The sequence below is a fragment of the Lichtheimia ornata genome (assembly GCF_029851405.1).
Source record: "Lichtheimia ornata isolate CBS 291.66 chromosome Unknown scaffold00008, whole genome shotgun sequence".
NCBI lineage: Eukaryota > Fungi > Mucoromycota > Mucoromycetes > Mucorales > Lichtheimiaceae > Lichtheimia > Lichtheimia ornata.
The window spans coordinates 304823-320084 of record NW_026695328.1 but is presented as its reverse complement, the minus strand read 5'-3'; the positions used below and the strand labels follow the sequence as shown (position 1 = coordinate 320084).

Genomic DNA, 15262 nt, shown 5'->3' with positions numbered 1-15262 from the left:
GATGCATACAACCTACTGTGGCTTGTGATTGGGTGATGGTTTCCATGCACAACATCATTCACAAAGAATATACAAATAAGGACCAGGCTATTATAAACTATGTTGAAGTAACAGCTGCTGCTTGTTTTGATTCTACCAAAGTATCTGCAGCACTCCTCACTTGATCGACTAAATCCATATTCCCAGCGATCTCTGGTGTCAAGAGATAGGCTATTAATTAATAACATGATGCATGAGATATTATGTCCTCGTCGTCTGTGTGTATGTACTTGCCAAGATTCCCTGCTTCTTGTGCTTGATCAAGATCAGCTTGTTCATCAAATTGAAATTTCAATAATCCCTTGTAAACGTCTGCCATATTCGTCGCCTTGGTCAAATCGACCTTTTCTTCATTGATGGTAAACGAGACTTTGCCTTGTGTTACTTGATCAATCATGCGGTTGAGACGTTCATTAAGCTTGGAAAGGAATGTTTGCCAAACCAGGTCAGCATCATTCATACGCGTAATGTCCAAATCAAGTAATCCCAGCACGCCATAGACGTAATCCACAGGATCCATGCATGATCGTGTGCATGTGCTAAAGTTGTCAAACAAATCACTTAATGAATAAAGCCCATATAAATCATTGCTGCAGCTTTCGCGGTAAATGTCAAATCCATCCAAGTATCCATATGCCTTTTGTGCCACACCATAAACAGAGGTTGAATCAACCAATACTATAAAACTCACACAATGAGACCTTGTTGTTATTGTTGTTATCATACTCTTGACTTGCCTGAATCAATTTCAGTGACTTTATCATCTTCCAAGTAGATGTCGTATTCGCATGGTACCAGTGAATTGGCGATTTGCATGATAGATGCAATATCCACTTGCTCGTTAACACCTGATAGGCCTCCGTTATCGGACACCATCAGCACCCTCAAAGGCAATACAAGTTCCTGGAGCGTCCAAACTCGATCGAACCATTGACATGCCAAAAGACGATACATGGCTTGGATGTGTTCCTGAAAGTGGTTGAGTAATTGATAATGATCCTTGGCGCGTGGCGTGATGATCTCGCGTACAATAGAACGATCAGGATCATAGCGAACATCGATCACGGCCGTTTGGACGCGAAGACAACTTGTGACCACGTGGTTGTTGAATGGCCTCAGGGATTCCCGCGATAACAAGCGCATTGTGTCCGTAGGGCAATCCACCATAGCAAGACACGTTTTGCAACAACGATAAATGCTGCCCATAATGACAAGAGGTGTATCAACACGTGCACAAATCACATCAATCCACCAATAACCAGGGTGAGATCGAAGCAAGGCATAGACGGTGTCACGCTTTTCGGGAACCATGGGCACCGGAGCAGCAGGAGCCCCATCCAGATCAGTAATAAAGTCACCCACTTGCCAGTATGGATAGTCTTTGGCATTACCCCATCGATGTGATAGTGTGTAGAAGCCTCCTTGTTCCTCAATATCCTGCCTATGTTTCGTATCGTCACCAGGACGAATGATCGTCATTCGCTCGTCATCTTTGTCGCTCACGTGGATCAAAAGGAAATTCTTGTCATTGTATAAAAGATCCATTTCTTTGTTTTTGTACTGCTTTTGGCCTTCAAGTAGCTGCAAGATTGCATCCACAGACAATGATGCCTCATTACCATCATTGGCTGATATAGCTGTCTCCTCCTCTTCCTTCTTCTCATGGACAATCGTAGTCGCCGATTCATGGTCTTCCTTGGTACCTTTCTTGTCGTATAATAAGGTGGGGCTTGTATACATATGGCATTTGATGTGTGAGCATCATTTCGAGATCTATAATACGAGTTGCTCTCGTTTACCCAATAAAGTATATGATTGAAAGCAGCAAGGCAAACATGTTGGTATAGGAAAGAAACACGCGTAATATCGTTTTGCAATGTACGCTTGAAGGAATAGATCGTGGCACAAACCTAATGAAAATGTGGCGATCCTCTTTGAATTTTTCCCAAAATGGATGATCAATAACGTGCACATGTTGTATGTGCGCTTGACCACGAGCAATGACTTTAAAGACATGATCCACAACCGCCAGTAGTCGTATTCCCTTAGCAACAATGTTAATGAAGCAACCAACAGTGATTATTATGCCATTGGCAAGAGTCATTAAACGACTTTTTGTTTAACGAGGAAAATGTACATGTGTCAATCTACAATCTATTCTTGACCAAACTGTTTGATAATCCAGCTAGGATCGTCCTTGAGCTTGTCGTTGGCTTCACCAAGCAAAGCAATGGAGCTTTTGCCAGCTCTGGATGCAAGATACTTTTCGGCCACATCGCGAATATCATCCTGTGTCACAGCTAACAATTGCTCTCGTCGTCTAAAAGAGAGAAAGACACCCATACATTGAGTACCAAGCCATATAGGATCCCTTTTATGCTTTACCTTTGACGCATATCATCCGATACACCATTCACAAATTGCAACATGCCTTCTTCAGACACGCTCACGGGTGCATCAATGCCTTGGAACACGGATAATTTAGCCTCGGTCATCTCTTGATCGGTGAACTTGCGGTCAAGAGCCCATTGGACGGACTTGTTGTAAGTTTGCAATGTTTCAAGGGTGTGTGGATCACGATACGAGTAGAATGAGAATAAACCACCAAGACCTGCATAGGTGGCACCACCGCCGTAAGCACCATTCTTTTCACGGATCTCACGATGTAGATAATGATTGGTCATGAGTGAAGATAGGATTTGGAGCTTGGCACCATCAGCATGTGTGTAAGGGACACCACGCATGGATTTGCCAGAAAAGTTGACAGCAAACGGAAGTGGGAAAAAGGTCTTGTCATAGGATGGCACAAAGACGCTCTAATATCATCACCCATCATGATGAGTCATGCATGATTCTCACAACGTTGAATTCCCTTTGATCACTTACGGTTGGATTATCTTGAGATGCCTCGTCTTGTTGGGGTAATCCAGAAATGAAGCGATTCAAAGCTTGCTCATTGTTCGAGATAACATCTTCACCACATGTCACAGCCACACGCAAAGAAGGTTGCTTAAGCACCATGGATGCAATGGTCTTGAGCTTGTTGACAACATCCGACAAGTCCTCTGTCACGGCCAATTGGTTCATAAAAGCCACTTGTGTCATACCACTCAGTAATTCAGCATTATGCATGGCTGGCGTCAATGAAGATGCAGCATACGTTCTTGCAAAAATGTGTCCTGCATCAGCAACCGAGTTGACCAAAGCCGAGGCGTTCTAATGCACATTGTATGAATGAGTGATCCCTTCTTCCCTATCCCACGTCTGTACTTACACCAATGATGAGCGTCTTTAGCTTTTCAACATCATCAAAGTTGGTTTCGTGGACCAATTTCGCCATGATATCATACATCTTGTCAATGTTGCGATCCAAGCAGTTACCCGTCAATGCAATACCCTCTTCCACATGGCTGATATCTAATCCCCTTTTTTGCTTAGTATGCATTCTCGTGCATAACAATAAAAACTTACCAGAATGGCTTGTGGATACAATGGTGGAAGCACGTAGACCGCCCGTATACAATCGTATTTCATCATCAATATCAGCCATGCTTTGGGAATGGGTACCAAGTGACAACAAAGACTATGCATAAAATGATGGGTCAGAAAGCAAGCAAGCAAGGATGTGCATTCAATACACTCACGTCACAAAACAAGGGAAGATAGAGCTTGAGATCATCTGATAAAGCGGGCAAGCTACTGATGGCTCTAAAGTACGTGATACCATTGGTTGCCGTCGTACGCCATTGAACAGGTGTGTTGGCCACACCGGTATGATCCAGCACGGTACGTTTCATCTTTGGCGAGATATCACCCATTTGCAATGTTGGCAAGCATGATAAATCCTCCACCTTGTCCTGGTTGGCCGCCAACAATTTTCCCTCTTTCAAAATCTCTTCCTTGTCTGCCTCAGTCAATTGACTCACACGAGCTTGGAGTCGATCTTGTTCTTCTTGGCTTTGACGTGCAGCGTACTCGGCTTCTGGGCGCATGATATAGGTCAACTTGTGCTGATTGTTCAAAAAGTACTTGTCGATACGTGATTCAAAGAATTGGCCTTCAGCAAGCTCTTTTTTCAACCGATCCACATACTACAACATAACGTGTGAGTGAGCCTGCGGGGATGGGTGAAAAGTGGTCAAGAAAAGAAAGAACTCACCTTGTTGATTTCCAACATGTCAATAGGATCCACTTGATTGAACCACCCAGAAGAAATACCATGCATCAACGTCAAACCGAAATCAGCCGTTTTCTAAAGTACATCCAAAAGTTAGCCATAGACCGCTTTCATTTATCAAGGGTGTATATCACTTGCATGCTTTTGACCCAATTCCATTTGATGAATAGCAGCTTCGATACGCTTGTTGTCAAATCCTTCCTTCTTCACTTGTTCAAGCACCGACATGATACGCTCTTGTACCTACATGCGACAACAAGCTATTAGAACCTTAACTTGCATCCTTGTGGTCAACATACCAATTCTACGTCAGTGTCCTTGACACCTTGCAAGCCAATGGAACAACAAGTTGTGCTAGACATCCAATATGAGAATGTTGTTTACTATCATGCATGATCCCTACTTACTGGAGAGAGGAATCGTAACCGGTGTTTGCAGAGAATTCGGATCCCAAGTTTGTATCAATCAAAGCCTTGTACATGGGAGAAGCATGGCCATCCAACAAGAGATAGGATAGGATACGCATGGCAAATGTCTCAAACGTGGCCTATAACAACAAGCCTTATTGGTATTTCCTTTCAGACACGCACGCGCAAAACATGATCTACCTTGTGTTCGTTGGTGAGGAAAGCGATCGAAACGCGGTTTTGTCTATCGGCAGGAGACACTAAATCACATTGAATGAACATCCTTATTCCTTGTCGAGTTTAAAGAAAAACTTACATGGATCCAAAGCACATGTACCATGATGCATTCTTGGGCTTGTCCATGGTGTCACCTGTTTGTTGACATAGGGCACATCCACTTTGTTGAATTCAGCAAGGCGTTCATTGATGGCTGATAAATGATCTTCCAAGGGGAAGTTGCCTACAGAGAGAGACATGTTAATCCACACACGTATACATTTATATATGCACACACACACACTAACCATAAGTATAGATTCGAGCATTGCTTGGACTATAATGCGTCTTGTGGAAATCGACCAATTGCTGATGGGTGAGATCTGGGATATTCTTTGGTTCACCACCACTCGAGTATTCATAAGTTGTACCGGGGAATAGAGCTTCATGCGCACGGACGTAGTACAGATAATTGGCATCGGACTAGAATACAAACGGGACTATTAGAAAGCTCCATTTCCTTGTATAAACCTCATCCTACACTTACCGTTTGACCCTTCATTTCATTATAAACAACGCCTTTGAAATTGATGGGAGTCGATGGATCTATATACATGCATGCATACATACATCATCAGCATTCACATACATTTATTCAATCACATCTCCCATAATTTTACCTGATGGCACCTCATGTTCTAAACGCCAGCCTTCTTGTTTGAAATCCAATTTCTCCAAGCGGGGAGAAAAGACAGCATCCATATAGACATTTCGTAGGTTTGCATAATCCACAGGGTTGGTGGTCGCAAATGGATAAATTGTATGGTCACTTGCTATGAACACAATTGTATCAGCAAATCAATCAATCTTGCTATACATATACGCAATTCATCCATACCTGTAAACGCATTCATAAATGTAGCCAAACTGCGGTTAAGCATCTTGAAGAAAGGATCTCGGACAGGATATCGATGGCTGCCACATAACGTTGTATGCTCCTACATAGATCCATGAATACCAGAGAATGCATCTACGAGGATGGCTCTTACAAGAATATGGGGTACGCCGGTATTGTCGCTCACAGGGGTGTGAAACCCGACAGCAAATACGTTGTTGGCATCGTCGCGGTCAATGTGCAAGTGCTTTGCGCCTGTGCGTTCATGTTCAAGAGCAATGGCCGTCAATTCCAACTCGGGCACTTGTCGCACCTATATTAGAGCTGTTCATATACAAAAGTCTGCATAATAAAATGGTGTCTTTTACCTGTTGTACTCGATAGCCATGGACACGATCGCCTGGCACCAAGACAGCTGTTGTTGACAATATCAAATGAGAAATGTGGGAGTGACTAGGTTGTTGTAAACGTACATTGAGTGTAAGTAGCCAACGATCGCACCGGGATCGTTCGTGAACGAATCGTCGAGGAGGAGCAACGACAATAAAGTTGAGAGAGCATAACGAACGCACACTTTTTTTTGGCGCCCGGCATATCGCTCTTGACTCTCACTAGGCTCTCTCTCCTTTCCACCTTCCTTTTTTGGTATCCAGGTGTCGGCTGTATATGTGTATTGGAGGGGGATGGTCTTATTGTAAGTAGAATCCATGGCAGCAGCAGCAGCAGCAGCCTACTACATAAACGCGAAACCCTTTATCCACTCCTTCCTTTCCTTTTCTCTGTTTCTCTTTCACTTTTCCACTCCTTTTATCTTATCCTTTTTACCCGTTACTTTCCTTTCATTGTATTTTCATCACCACATACATACATCTTCTTCTTCATGTTGGAAAGCAAATACATCGGTCTCATTCTTGCATTATGCTCCAGCATATTGATCGGCACATCCTTTGTCATCACTAAAAAGGGACTTCAACAGTCATCTTCAGCATCCCAAGGTAAACTATCCACCACACCACAAACGACACTTTTTTTGTTGACAAAAGGACAACATTAGCATTTGCATCCGATTCCCATCGATATCTCAAGAGCCCCATATGGTGGATTGGATTGACCACCATGGTAGCCGGCGAGTTGCTTAATTTTATCGGTGAGACATACACAAACATTACCATGACAACAAACAAACAAACATTGACCATCCTTTTGAACATCATATAGGATATACATTTGCCCCAGCCATCTTGATTACTCCACTCGGTGCACTGAGTGTGATTATAGGGTAAGTAGTTTGGCGGAAGAAAAACAAGGAGTAGTACTATAGTACGAGTGGATGGCAAGAAGTACTAGTGCAGCAGGAAGGAGGGGGTGGAGTGAGAAAATGACAAGGGGAAACGTGCTTGTTTATCTATACGCCATGAATTAATTCGCATGTACATAGTGCAATCTTAGCCACCATCTTTTTAAAAGAAAGGTTGGGGACCATTGGTATTATTGGTTGTTTGTTGTCATTGATTGGTGCAGTGATTATCGTTCTGCATGCACCCGAGGACCCGCAGGTGGAAAGTGTCGAAGAATTGGTTAGCTACATGATTCAACCAGGTAAGAAAGTTTGTTGTCGTTTGCATGATGTGTACTTAAAAGATGACGCTTGAAAGGGTTTCTGGTCTATTCCATTCTGGTGATCATTACTACGGTGCTCATGATATGGAAAGCCGTACCACGATGGGGTAAAACCAAGGTCATGGTCTATGTCTCAATTTGTTCCTTGGTTGGATCTCTTTCAGTGATGGCTATCAAAGCATTCGGTATAGCAGTGAGACTCACTATTGAAGGCAACAACCAATTCAAGGAACCCTCCACCTATGTCTTTGGATTCATGTGCGTGGTGTTTATCATTACCCAAGTCAATTACTTTAACAAGGCATTGGATACATTCTCCACAAGTCTGTAAGTGTAGTATGCCTATGTATGTATTCCCCTTAACAAGATGATTGATGGATGGATCTATGCAGGGTCAATCCAATTTATTTTGTATTCTTTACAACGGCAACCATTGTGGCTTCAGCTATCATGTACCGAGGATGGCATACCAATAATCCAATCAATACAGCAAGCTTGATCTGCGGCTTTATCATCATCTTTGCCGGCGTGTACTTGCTCGATTCAATCGCACGTGCTAGCAAAGGCAGTATCATCAACCTTCCATTGGTAACATCGTCCGCTTCTCTTCATCCTCATTTTCATCCACACGACTCGAAATCCAATCTATCACCCGGCGGAGGTGGTGGTAATGCTGTTTTTTGTTGTGGGAGCACTGGTATGGAGGATTTGGAAAACTACTTGTCACCCACATCCACTGCACATGAGCAACAACATCATCAACAACTCTTGTTGGGCAGCAGTAAAGATAGCTTGCTACTATTAGGTCGATGGCAACCGGAGCAGATTCACAAATTGATGGGTGGCAGTGTTCCTCCTCGTAACAGCAAAGAAGATGGTGCTTCTCCGGGAGCAGCAGAATCCATGTTTAAGCGACGAAGACCCCATCGTGCTCAATCGGTTTAATACTTGTACAATTAGAGAGATTTCATTCCCCAACTTATGTTCCAATACCATAATGCCCCAAGCATGTAAATACACACATACAAATCCAAAATACTTGCTAATACATCCATTCCCAATAATACCAGATTTTATATATATATGTACAAGGCCTGTTCTCTAGTAATTGTATCCCTTAAGTTCCTCCTTTTCTTCTTGCATTTCCTTTTCGAGGTTGCGTTGATCCCTTGCTTCCAATTCTTTGCTCATCCACAACTTGACATCCAGACGCCATAAACGTTTTTCGCCTGTAAGACCCACTCGCGTCGTTGATACGAGATCATAGCCATGTCGTTTGCTTAGGATATCTGCCATGGTGGTTTGGAGTTCATTGGTCTCAGCGTAAAGATACTCGATTTGTTGCGCATGGGCCCAAAAAGCGACACGTTTGAGTAAGGGGGTGGATAAGCCCTTGCCCTGAAGATTGGTTTTGACGGCTAATCGACGCAACGTCGCCTCGTTGGGTTTGTGTGCCTTGAAAATCACCTTTTGATGGTCCTCCTCCTCCTTCTGCGTCGTCTTTGTAACCCATCCACGAATGGTATCATCGATCCGAGCTAAGACATACGCCACGCGTGGCCATTTGGCTTGACGAATCGCTTCAGAATCTGCCAGGTTTTCTCTTGATGATGATGATGATGCTGAATAAACATTGGATTGATGATGATCGATACCAATACAAGCGACAGGTTGATCTTGCACTGTCAAGAGCCAAAAGTTGCCATTGTCTTTACGATAATAGTCGCCAGGATCCTTGAGATCATGCAACAACGCCTCTTGAATACGCATATGGGCTTGCTTATCCACCCACCAAAAGAGCGATAGTAGCCCGCCACCCACGCTCGCTATGACCACAGCAATCCGGATATACAACAGTAACGGGTCGGCTCCTATCAGGCCCACAAGATAAGGAGGAAGCCATGTGTAGACCGATGCAAAGATGGCCAACCATACGCTCACCACCAAAGGCGATTGCAGTAATCGTCGTACTCCCCGAGGAACAAGATCGAAATCAGTCGAGTATACAAGATAGTGCACGTAGTTGAGATCCTTGTCGCCATAGTAAGGTCGCATTTCAATCTTGTTGCCAGCTGCATCACGCGCCACAGGTGGTAACGGATTCTGGTTCTCCATGATGTGGTGTGAAGAGAAGGAAAGAGGATACACTTGTTCCCGGAGCCCAATGCATGCTATTTTTGGCCTTCTCTTTGTTCCACGTGCAATGTACAATGACATTCTACATCCATTCCCTCAACTTAAATAATAATAAGAATAGCATAACCTAGTTGTTATCATAAATGATTGGAATACTACATCATATGTCTATTGAATTGCTGTTGTTGGTTCATTGTATGGATTGTCATCATCGCCTTTTTGTGTGGCAATGTGCCTAATGAATCATCCACTCACAATGATCCATTGCAACACCAGCGGGGCTTGCCATTTTTGATTGGGAACTTGTTGACAACTCTCATGTGCAACGATACACACACACACATAAAGGATCGTAAAATTGACTATATTGGTAGACAGTAGGTCATGTTGTCAATCATTGTTCTGTTGCCATGGTGACTTGAAAACCCGGCCATATACTTTTGATCATCGACTAGCTAAACACAGTTGCCTACGTATCTTAGACATCATTCTCCAATTCTTCATGAGCCATCTTTCGTAGCTTGTATCGATCCACTTTGCCGCTACGGGCTATTGGAAGTTCATCCACAATTTTGATCCCGCCATCCAATGCCATTGATTTTAAGGGTACTCGTGCCTTGACATGCTCTTTCAATCGCTCGATTTGTTCTTCATCAAACCTATGCCGATCATTTGGCATGGGAACAATGTAGGCACGAGGTAACTCTTGACCATGCTTGGTACTGAAAGCGCCAACAATGACACATTGCTTGATTCCTTGGAACTCCATCTATTATCATGAAGGTGAAGAAGAGAATTGTAAGTGAGCAACGAGATCTACTTTAAAAATCACGCCCATAATACTTGCACAGATGTCTTCGAGTGATTTAGGATAGAACTGCGTAAAGGAAAAATGAGCCTTGTGATCGAATACATACGACAAAGTATCACTTACATGACCATCTGCAGTCTTTATGACATCCGCATGGCGTCCAAGCATGGTGTATTGACCATCCTCATTCACCGTGAATATATCACCCTGATGATCAACAATGTCAGAGATGATATGGCTTGTCATCTAAAATCACTCACTGTATGATAAAACCCATCCTTGTCAAAGTTCTCAGCTGTTAAATCAGGTCGCCCATGATATCCCTGGTACGTGAAATGGTGGTTGGTGATGATGATGATATGCATTCGTCCACACACATACCATTGCATTCATGCTGCTTTTTACTAAAAGTTCGCCTGGTTCTCCCACTGGCACCTCTATTCATATATACAAAGTGAGCAACACCATTTTGGCATCATGCATTTTTTTCCCACCTTGATTTTGCTCATTCACCAATTTAATTTCGGCAGGTATCGATTCGCGAGGCAATGCTGCCATGGATATGAATAAATGGGGTTGCCATGGATACACATTTAAACTTTCTTACGCTGAGCAAGGGTTGAAGGGCTTGCATAACCCAATGTAAAAAGGACTCCAGCTTCTGTAGCAGCATACGCACTCATGATGGTAGCTTGAAGCTTGTTGGCAGTAGCTTGAAGTACATCTTGTGGGATGGTTTGACCTCCAGTGTAGATGGCACACAGGCTCGACATGTCATATTTGAGCTGCTGATCATCATCATCATGCATAGCTGCAATGCGAGTCATGGATCGAGCATCCAAAAGGAAAAAGGTCGTGATACGTAATTCTTGAATCTTGCGCAAGATGGTATCAAGATTGGGTTGTATACGCCAAAAATCACCCACATAATGTGGCACACCAAGGCAAGTACAATTGCTGCATATCATAATCCAAGATGAAAATGCAACATGGGACATGACAAAGCCTGCTGGTTTTACATCCTCTGGAAACAAGAGCGAGCGTGGCATGTTTTGTGCGTGTCGAATGCGTGCTGCCATCCCACGTTGGCTACGTAATAATACAACATGATCATCAACCTGCCAGCTATGTACATCCATCACATTGTTTTTCTATTTTCACTTACGAGATCTGAACCAGCTTTGGACTACTTGTCGTACCCGATGTCAATATAAGAAATGCGCAGGTATCAGGATGTACGCGAGGCAGTGATTCAATGTTGGCATGGGCTGTATACCATTGCGAAAGATGACTTGCGTTAGGAATGCTTGTTGATTCACCGCCACCTATCACTAATACAGGTATAGGATTGCCATCATCCTTATTATTATCAACCTTGTTGACCTTATCCATTGTATCTGGATGGGCAATGATGGCTTTAGGTTTGGTAGATTGAACAATACGTTGTATGTCGCTGACAGGGGCAATCGATGGGAGCATACAAGCAGCGCATCCTACGTACGCACGTGCCTTTGTTATTATCCAAGAATGTGGATCAATCAAGATGTTGTAGTTGTACCTGCAGCAGTAACCCCAAACAGGGCAATGGAGCATTCGACCTGCATATGTATATATCTTAATTATCCATGAGTGGAAACACAGCCACAATGACTCACATGATCTTTGGTACAAAAAAGAACCACGTCGCCTTCTTCAAGAAAGAAAGGAGCTTGTCGCAAAGCAACGGCTAATGAACGCACCTTGGTGCGCAATTCTGTAAAGGTGATAGACAAGTTGGGATCCATGGCGTCTAATACCAAGGGTTCATTGTCATCGACACAACGAGACACGTCATTGTTCTCAAACAGCTGCTCGTAAATGGTATCGTGATTGTTTTCTGGTGCTTTGGATTCAAGCATGGGTTGAAATTTTGATGAAAGGGGAAAAAGAAGGTGAATTAAGGTATAGGGCGTTTTAATAATTGTCATTGTTGATGGCAGGTGATTACACGTATGATGCATTCTCCATTGAGTCATTGGTAAAACGGCATTTTGTGTAATACTCTGCATCCACATGGTATCTGAGGCTCGGTACAAATAGATGATGACATTACTTGACCATTGTTTATTCGATAAACCGGTCATAGTAGGTATGCAGTATTATCATTATAGCTCTTGTTGGACTTTTTCTACATCGACTTTGGGCTCTTCAACGTTGTTGGTAGGCAACGACCATTGTTTAATGAGAAGCGCGCTAACAACGGTGATAGCAGCAACCCCCATCATCATGCCCCATAGTGCACGGAATGCGTTGACATAGGCTTTGATAGCACCTTCCACATAGCGTGGCGGTAAACCATGGTGAATGTACTCGGGTGAATTATAAATACGTGTTACATAATCCATGGGTACGAATTCAGGAAGCTTTTGTATGAGCATGGCATTGAGCAAAGCCGATCCTGCTGGGACGCTTACACCTACTCCCATCATGGTTACATACGATAGCAAACCTGTAGCCACAGCTATAAAATTGGCATCAGTGATGAGTATACAGCAAATGTACATCATGTATGTATACAAGCATCATGTACCTGTATCTTTTTGATCCTTTAAAGCAGATTGCCCTGTGACAATTGCTAATCCGGAGATGCATCCATTTCCAACACCTCCGACGAAAATGGTTCCATATACCTCTACAAGGATTCCACCATCGTGAGCATCATCATACCATGTTTGTATGTAGCAGGCACCCACGTATACCTACGTGACCAAGGGGTATCGGCATCAAAGAGTTGGACAAGACCATAGAGGGTAGTAAATAGCAAGGTCCCAACAAGGAGTGGTGCTTTATTGAGCCTTGTTCGTGATACAAGCCATCCTACGATGAGTGTGGTGGCGATAGCGGCAAGTTGCATTGGTATCAATGGTAAACCAGACATCATGGCAGAGCTGTCACGCACCACTTGGAAAAACAGCGGCATGTAATAGGCAAACGATCCCACACCGCCACCAAAGATGAATTGAATCACGATAATGCATAACATGGTTCGGCCTTGCGTGAATATCCTTGGAGGTAAAATAGGCTCAACCGCTACCTTGCATTCCACAAACCACAGTAGAGCCAAAAAGATGCCTGTCATGACGAAAAGGACCTGTGTTGCAGAATAAATGACTGCATCCTATTGCTCAATTTAAAAGACTTACAATGACAATAGGCTTTCCCCATCCATGATCTTGGCTCCCCAAGGCTAAAGCTAGGGTGAACGCAATCGACGAACAAAGAATAAGGATACTGCCTATGTAAATGCTTAGTCTTTTTAGGGGCCAATGATGCATGATGAAGCGACATACCGAAATAATCAATGAGTAACAACTTTTTCCTCCAATCATGCTTCTCAATTGGTATATGCATGAAGGTTGAAATCAAGGAGAAGATGATAATGCAAAGAGGGATGCTAAGTATAGGTCATTAAGGAAGGGGGGTTTCGATCAATCTCATGTCGTTGTTTGACGCATTCATTGTACGTACTTTATGAAAAAGATGGCATGCCAATTGATGTAATCGGTCAAGGAACCCTGGTAATAGACATGATGTCAGCCCGAGCTTTCTCCAACAGCAGTTACGATGTATGTATACCCCAATGAATGGGCCACAAATTGACCCGGCAGTGGCACACATTTGTATAGCTCTACAATACCACCAGCGTCAAAAACAAGGATATGGATCAGGCTAAGTTTTCTGATGGTAACCTACCCTTGATAAAGGGGCCGCTTATGTAATGGTGCAATATCGGCGACAATGATGTATACCTTTAGGGCAACAAAGAACATCAGCTTTCATCTTGTTTATGTATTTCTCGCATCTCATACCGATGGTATTATCTACATTCATTATTCGTACAATCAGCAACCATGATTCTTTGCATCCATGAAACACTAACCGCGCCGGCTCCGATACCTTGAATGGCTCGAGCTACAATGAGCCAAGCCATGGACTACGCGGTTGGTATAAAATGACGCATCTTTTTTAGTATACTCAATGCTACGGAATACTAGCCTGGTTTTACACACACCTTTGCAAAGCCGCATAGTAAGGATCCGATGAAAAACATGGCAATCCCGAAATTGATGATATACTTGCGACCAAAGATATCAGAGAGCTTGGAAAATATAGGTTCTACCCATATCAGCAAGTTAATGGCTTAAGAACGTTGAAGGATGTCATACGTACGGAAAGCATTTGATGTCGCGATGTAGCTTCAATAGATACAAGGAATCAGCATTAGTAGGGAGACGCGTCTCCTATCATCCTCCTATACTCGCACTATACCTGGTGACTGCCCAAGAATAAAGGGCCATACTTTGCAAATCGGATATGATCTTTGGCATCGCCGTTGTAAGCACCGTGCTATTAAAAAAAGCCATCATTACATGATAGGATCATAGGGAGTTAGATGATTACACGTACTTGTCAATGGAAACCAAGACCATTGCCAGCTGAAGACCGATAACGATCAACCATGTCCGACCTCGGGAATGGCTGTTCACTTCTTTTGACATGGTAATAAGGTCATGCTGACTATCATCAAAGTCACTTGAAATATCGCTTTCAAGTTTGCTGTTGTCGATTGTGCCCTCGTCTTTCTCTTGTATATCGTATCTGTGGTCCAGATGGTTATTTGCCGTGGTGCCAGACATTGATTGGTATTATGAAAGTGAGAAAGAAAAGTGAGAAAAGGGGTAACTCTACTACCACCACGATCAAGTACATTATGCATGCAGGTCGTGCATCGAAGTTGGTAATGCTATCTCTGGGGGATACCTTTTAAGAAAATGATAGTACTACTTTTCATGTATAATGACATGCCGATATTAGTAGTAGTAGCGTGTCCTAATAGGATGGCTTATTATGTATCTATTGCGAACCATAATCTTTCAACATTATCAGCATACATAAGTATTCATTCCTGGCCGAGAATTTTT

At 43.1% G+C, this 15262-nt stretch overlaps 6 protein-coding genes across 6 annotated transcripts; 1 reads left to right on the top strand and 5 right to left on the bottom strand.

Moving 5' to 3' along the window:
* Positions 1 to 97: 97 nt before the first annotated feature.
* O0I10_002746 (uncharacterized protein) lies at positions 98 to 1518 on the bottom strand (the record flags this gene model as incomplete). Its single annotated transcript, XM_058482826.1, has 3 exons — positions 98 to 168; positions 226 to 676; positions 766 to 1518. The coding sequence occupies 3 exons, from the start codon at positions 1516 to 1518 to the stop codon at positions 98 to 100; spliced, it is 1275 nt and encodes a 424-aa protein (XP_058346393.1).
* Positions 1519 to 2193: 675 nt separating this feature from the next.
* On the bottom strand, positions 2194 to 6295 carry O0I10_002745 (uncharacterized protein; the record flags this gene model as incomplete). The annotated part of the gene is made up of 19 exons (XM_058482825.1): positions 2194 to 2359; positions 2425 to 2855; positions 2926 to 3255; positions 3314 to 3456; positions 3511 to 3622; positions 3684 to 4130; positions 4199 to 4291; positions 4355 to 4459; positions 4516 to 4570; positions 4624 to 4763; positions 4825 to 4883; positions 4940 to 5083; positions 5148 to 5322; positions 5387 to 5445; positions 5520 to 5672; positions 5738 to 5837; positions 5889 to 6047; positions 6103 to 6149; positions 6208 to 6295. The coding sequence occupies 19 exons, from the start codon at positions 6293 to 6295 to the stop codon at positions 2194 to 2196; spliced, it is 3006 nt and encodes a 1001-aa protein (XP_058346392.1).
* Positions 6296 to 6614: 319 nt separating this feature from the next.
* O0I10_002744 (uncharacterized protein) lies at positions 6615 to 8299 on the top strand (the record flags this gene model as incomplete). The annotated part of the gene is made up of 6 exons (XM_058482824.1): positions 6615 to 6729; positions 6789 to 6881; positions 6953 to 7013; positions 7173 to 7333; positions 7390 to 7681; positions 7747 to 8299. The coding sequence occupies 6 exons, from the start codon at positions 6615 to 6617 to the stop codon at positions 8297 to 8299; spliced, it is 1275 nt and encodes a 424-aa protein (XP_058346391.1).
* A 156-nt stretch (positions 8300 to 8455) lies between these two features.
* Positions 8456 to 9469, bottom strand: O0I10_002743 (uncharacterized protein; the record flags this gene model as incomplete). The annotated part of the gene is made up of 1 exon (XM_058482823.1): positions 8456 to 9469. One exon carries the CDS (start codon positions 9467 to 9469, stop codon positions 8456 to 8458), a length of 1014 nt encoding a protein of 337 aa, XP_058346390.1.
* Positions 9470 to 9968: 499 nt separating this feature from the next.
* O0I10_002742 (uncharacterized protein) lies at positions 9969 to 12199 on the bottom strand (the record flags this gene model as incomplete). The annotated part of the gene is made up of 10 exons (XM_058482822.1): positions 9969 to 10259; positions 10338 to 10367; positions 10425 to 10508; positions 10562 to 10624; positions 10683 to 10738; positions 10796 to 10852; positions 10909 to 11390; positions 11467 to 11794; positions 11860 to 11899; positions 11957 to 12199. The coding sequence occupies 10 exons, from the start codon at positions 12197 to 12199 to the stop codon at positions 9969 to 9971; spliced, it is 1674 nt and encodes a 557-aa protein (XP_058346389.1).
* A 246-nt stretch (positions 12200 to 12445) lies between these two features.
* O0I10_002741 (uncharacterized protein) lies at positions 12446 to 14977 on the bottom strand (the record flags this gene model as incomplete). Its single annotated transcript, XM_058482821.1, has 13 exons — positions 12446 to 12801; positions 12871 to 12972; positions 13044 to 13431; positions 13484 to 13575; positions 13631 to 13734; positions 13809 to 13855; positions 13917 to 13968; positions 14034 to 14089; positions 14221 to 14274; positions 14353 to 14456; positions 14511 to 14536; positions 14610 to 14687; positions 14748 to 14977. 13 exons carry the CDS (start codon positions 14975 to 14977, stop codon positions 12446 to 12448), a joined length of 1689 nt encoding a protein of 562 aa, XP_058346388.1.
* Positions 14978 to 15262: the final 285 nt, after the last annotated feature.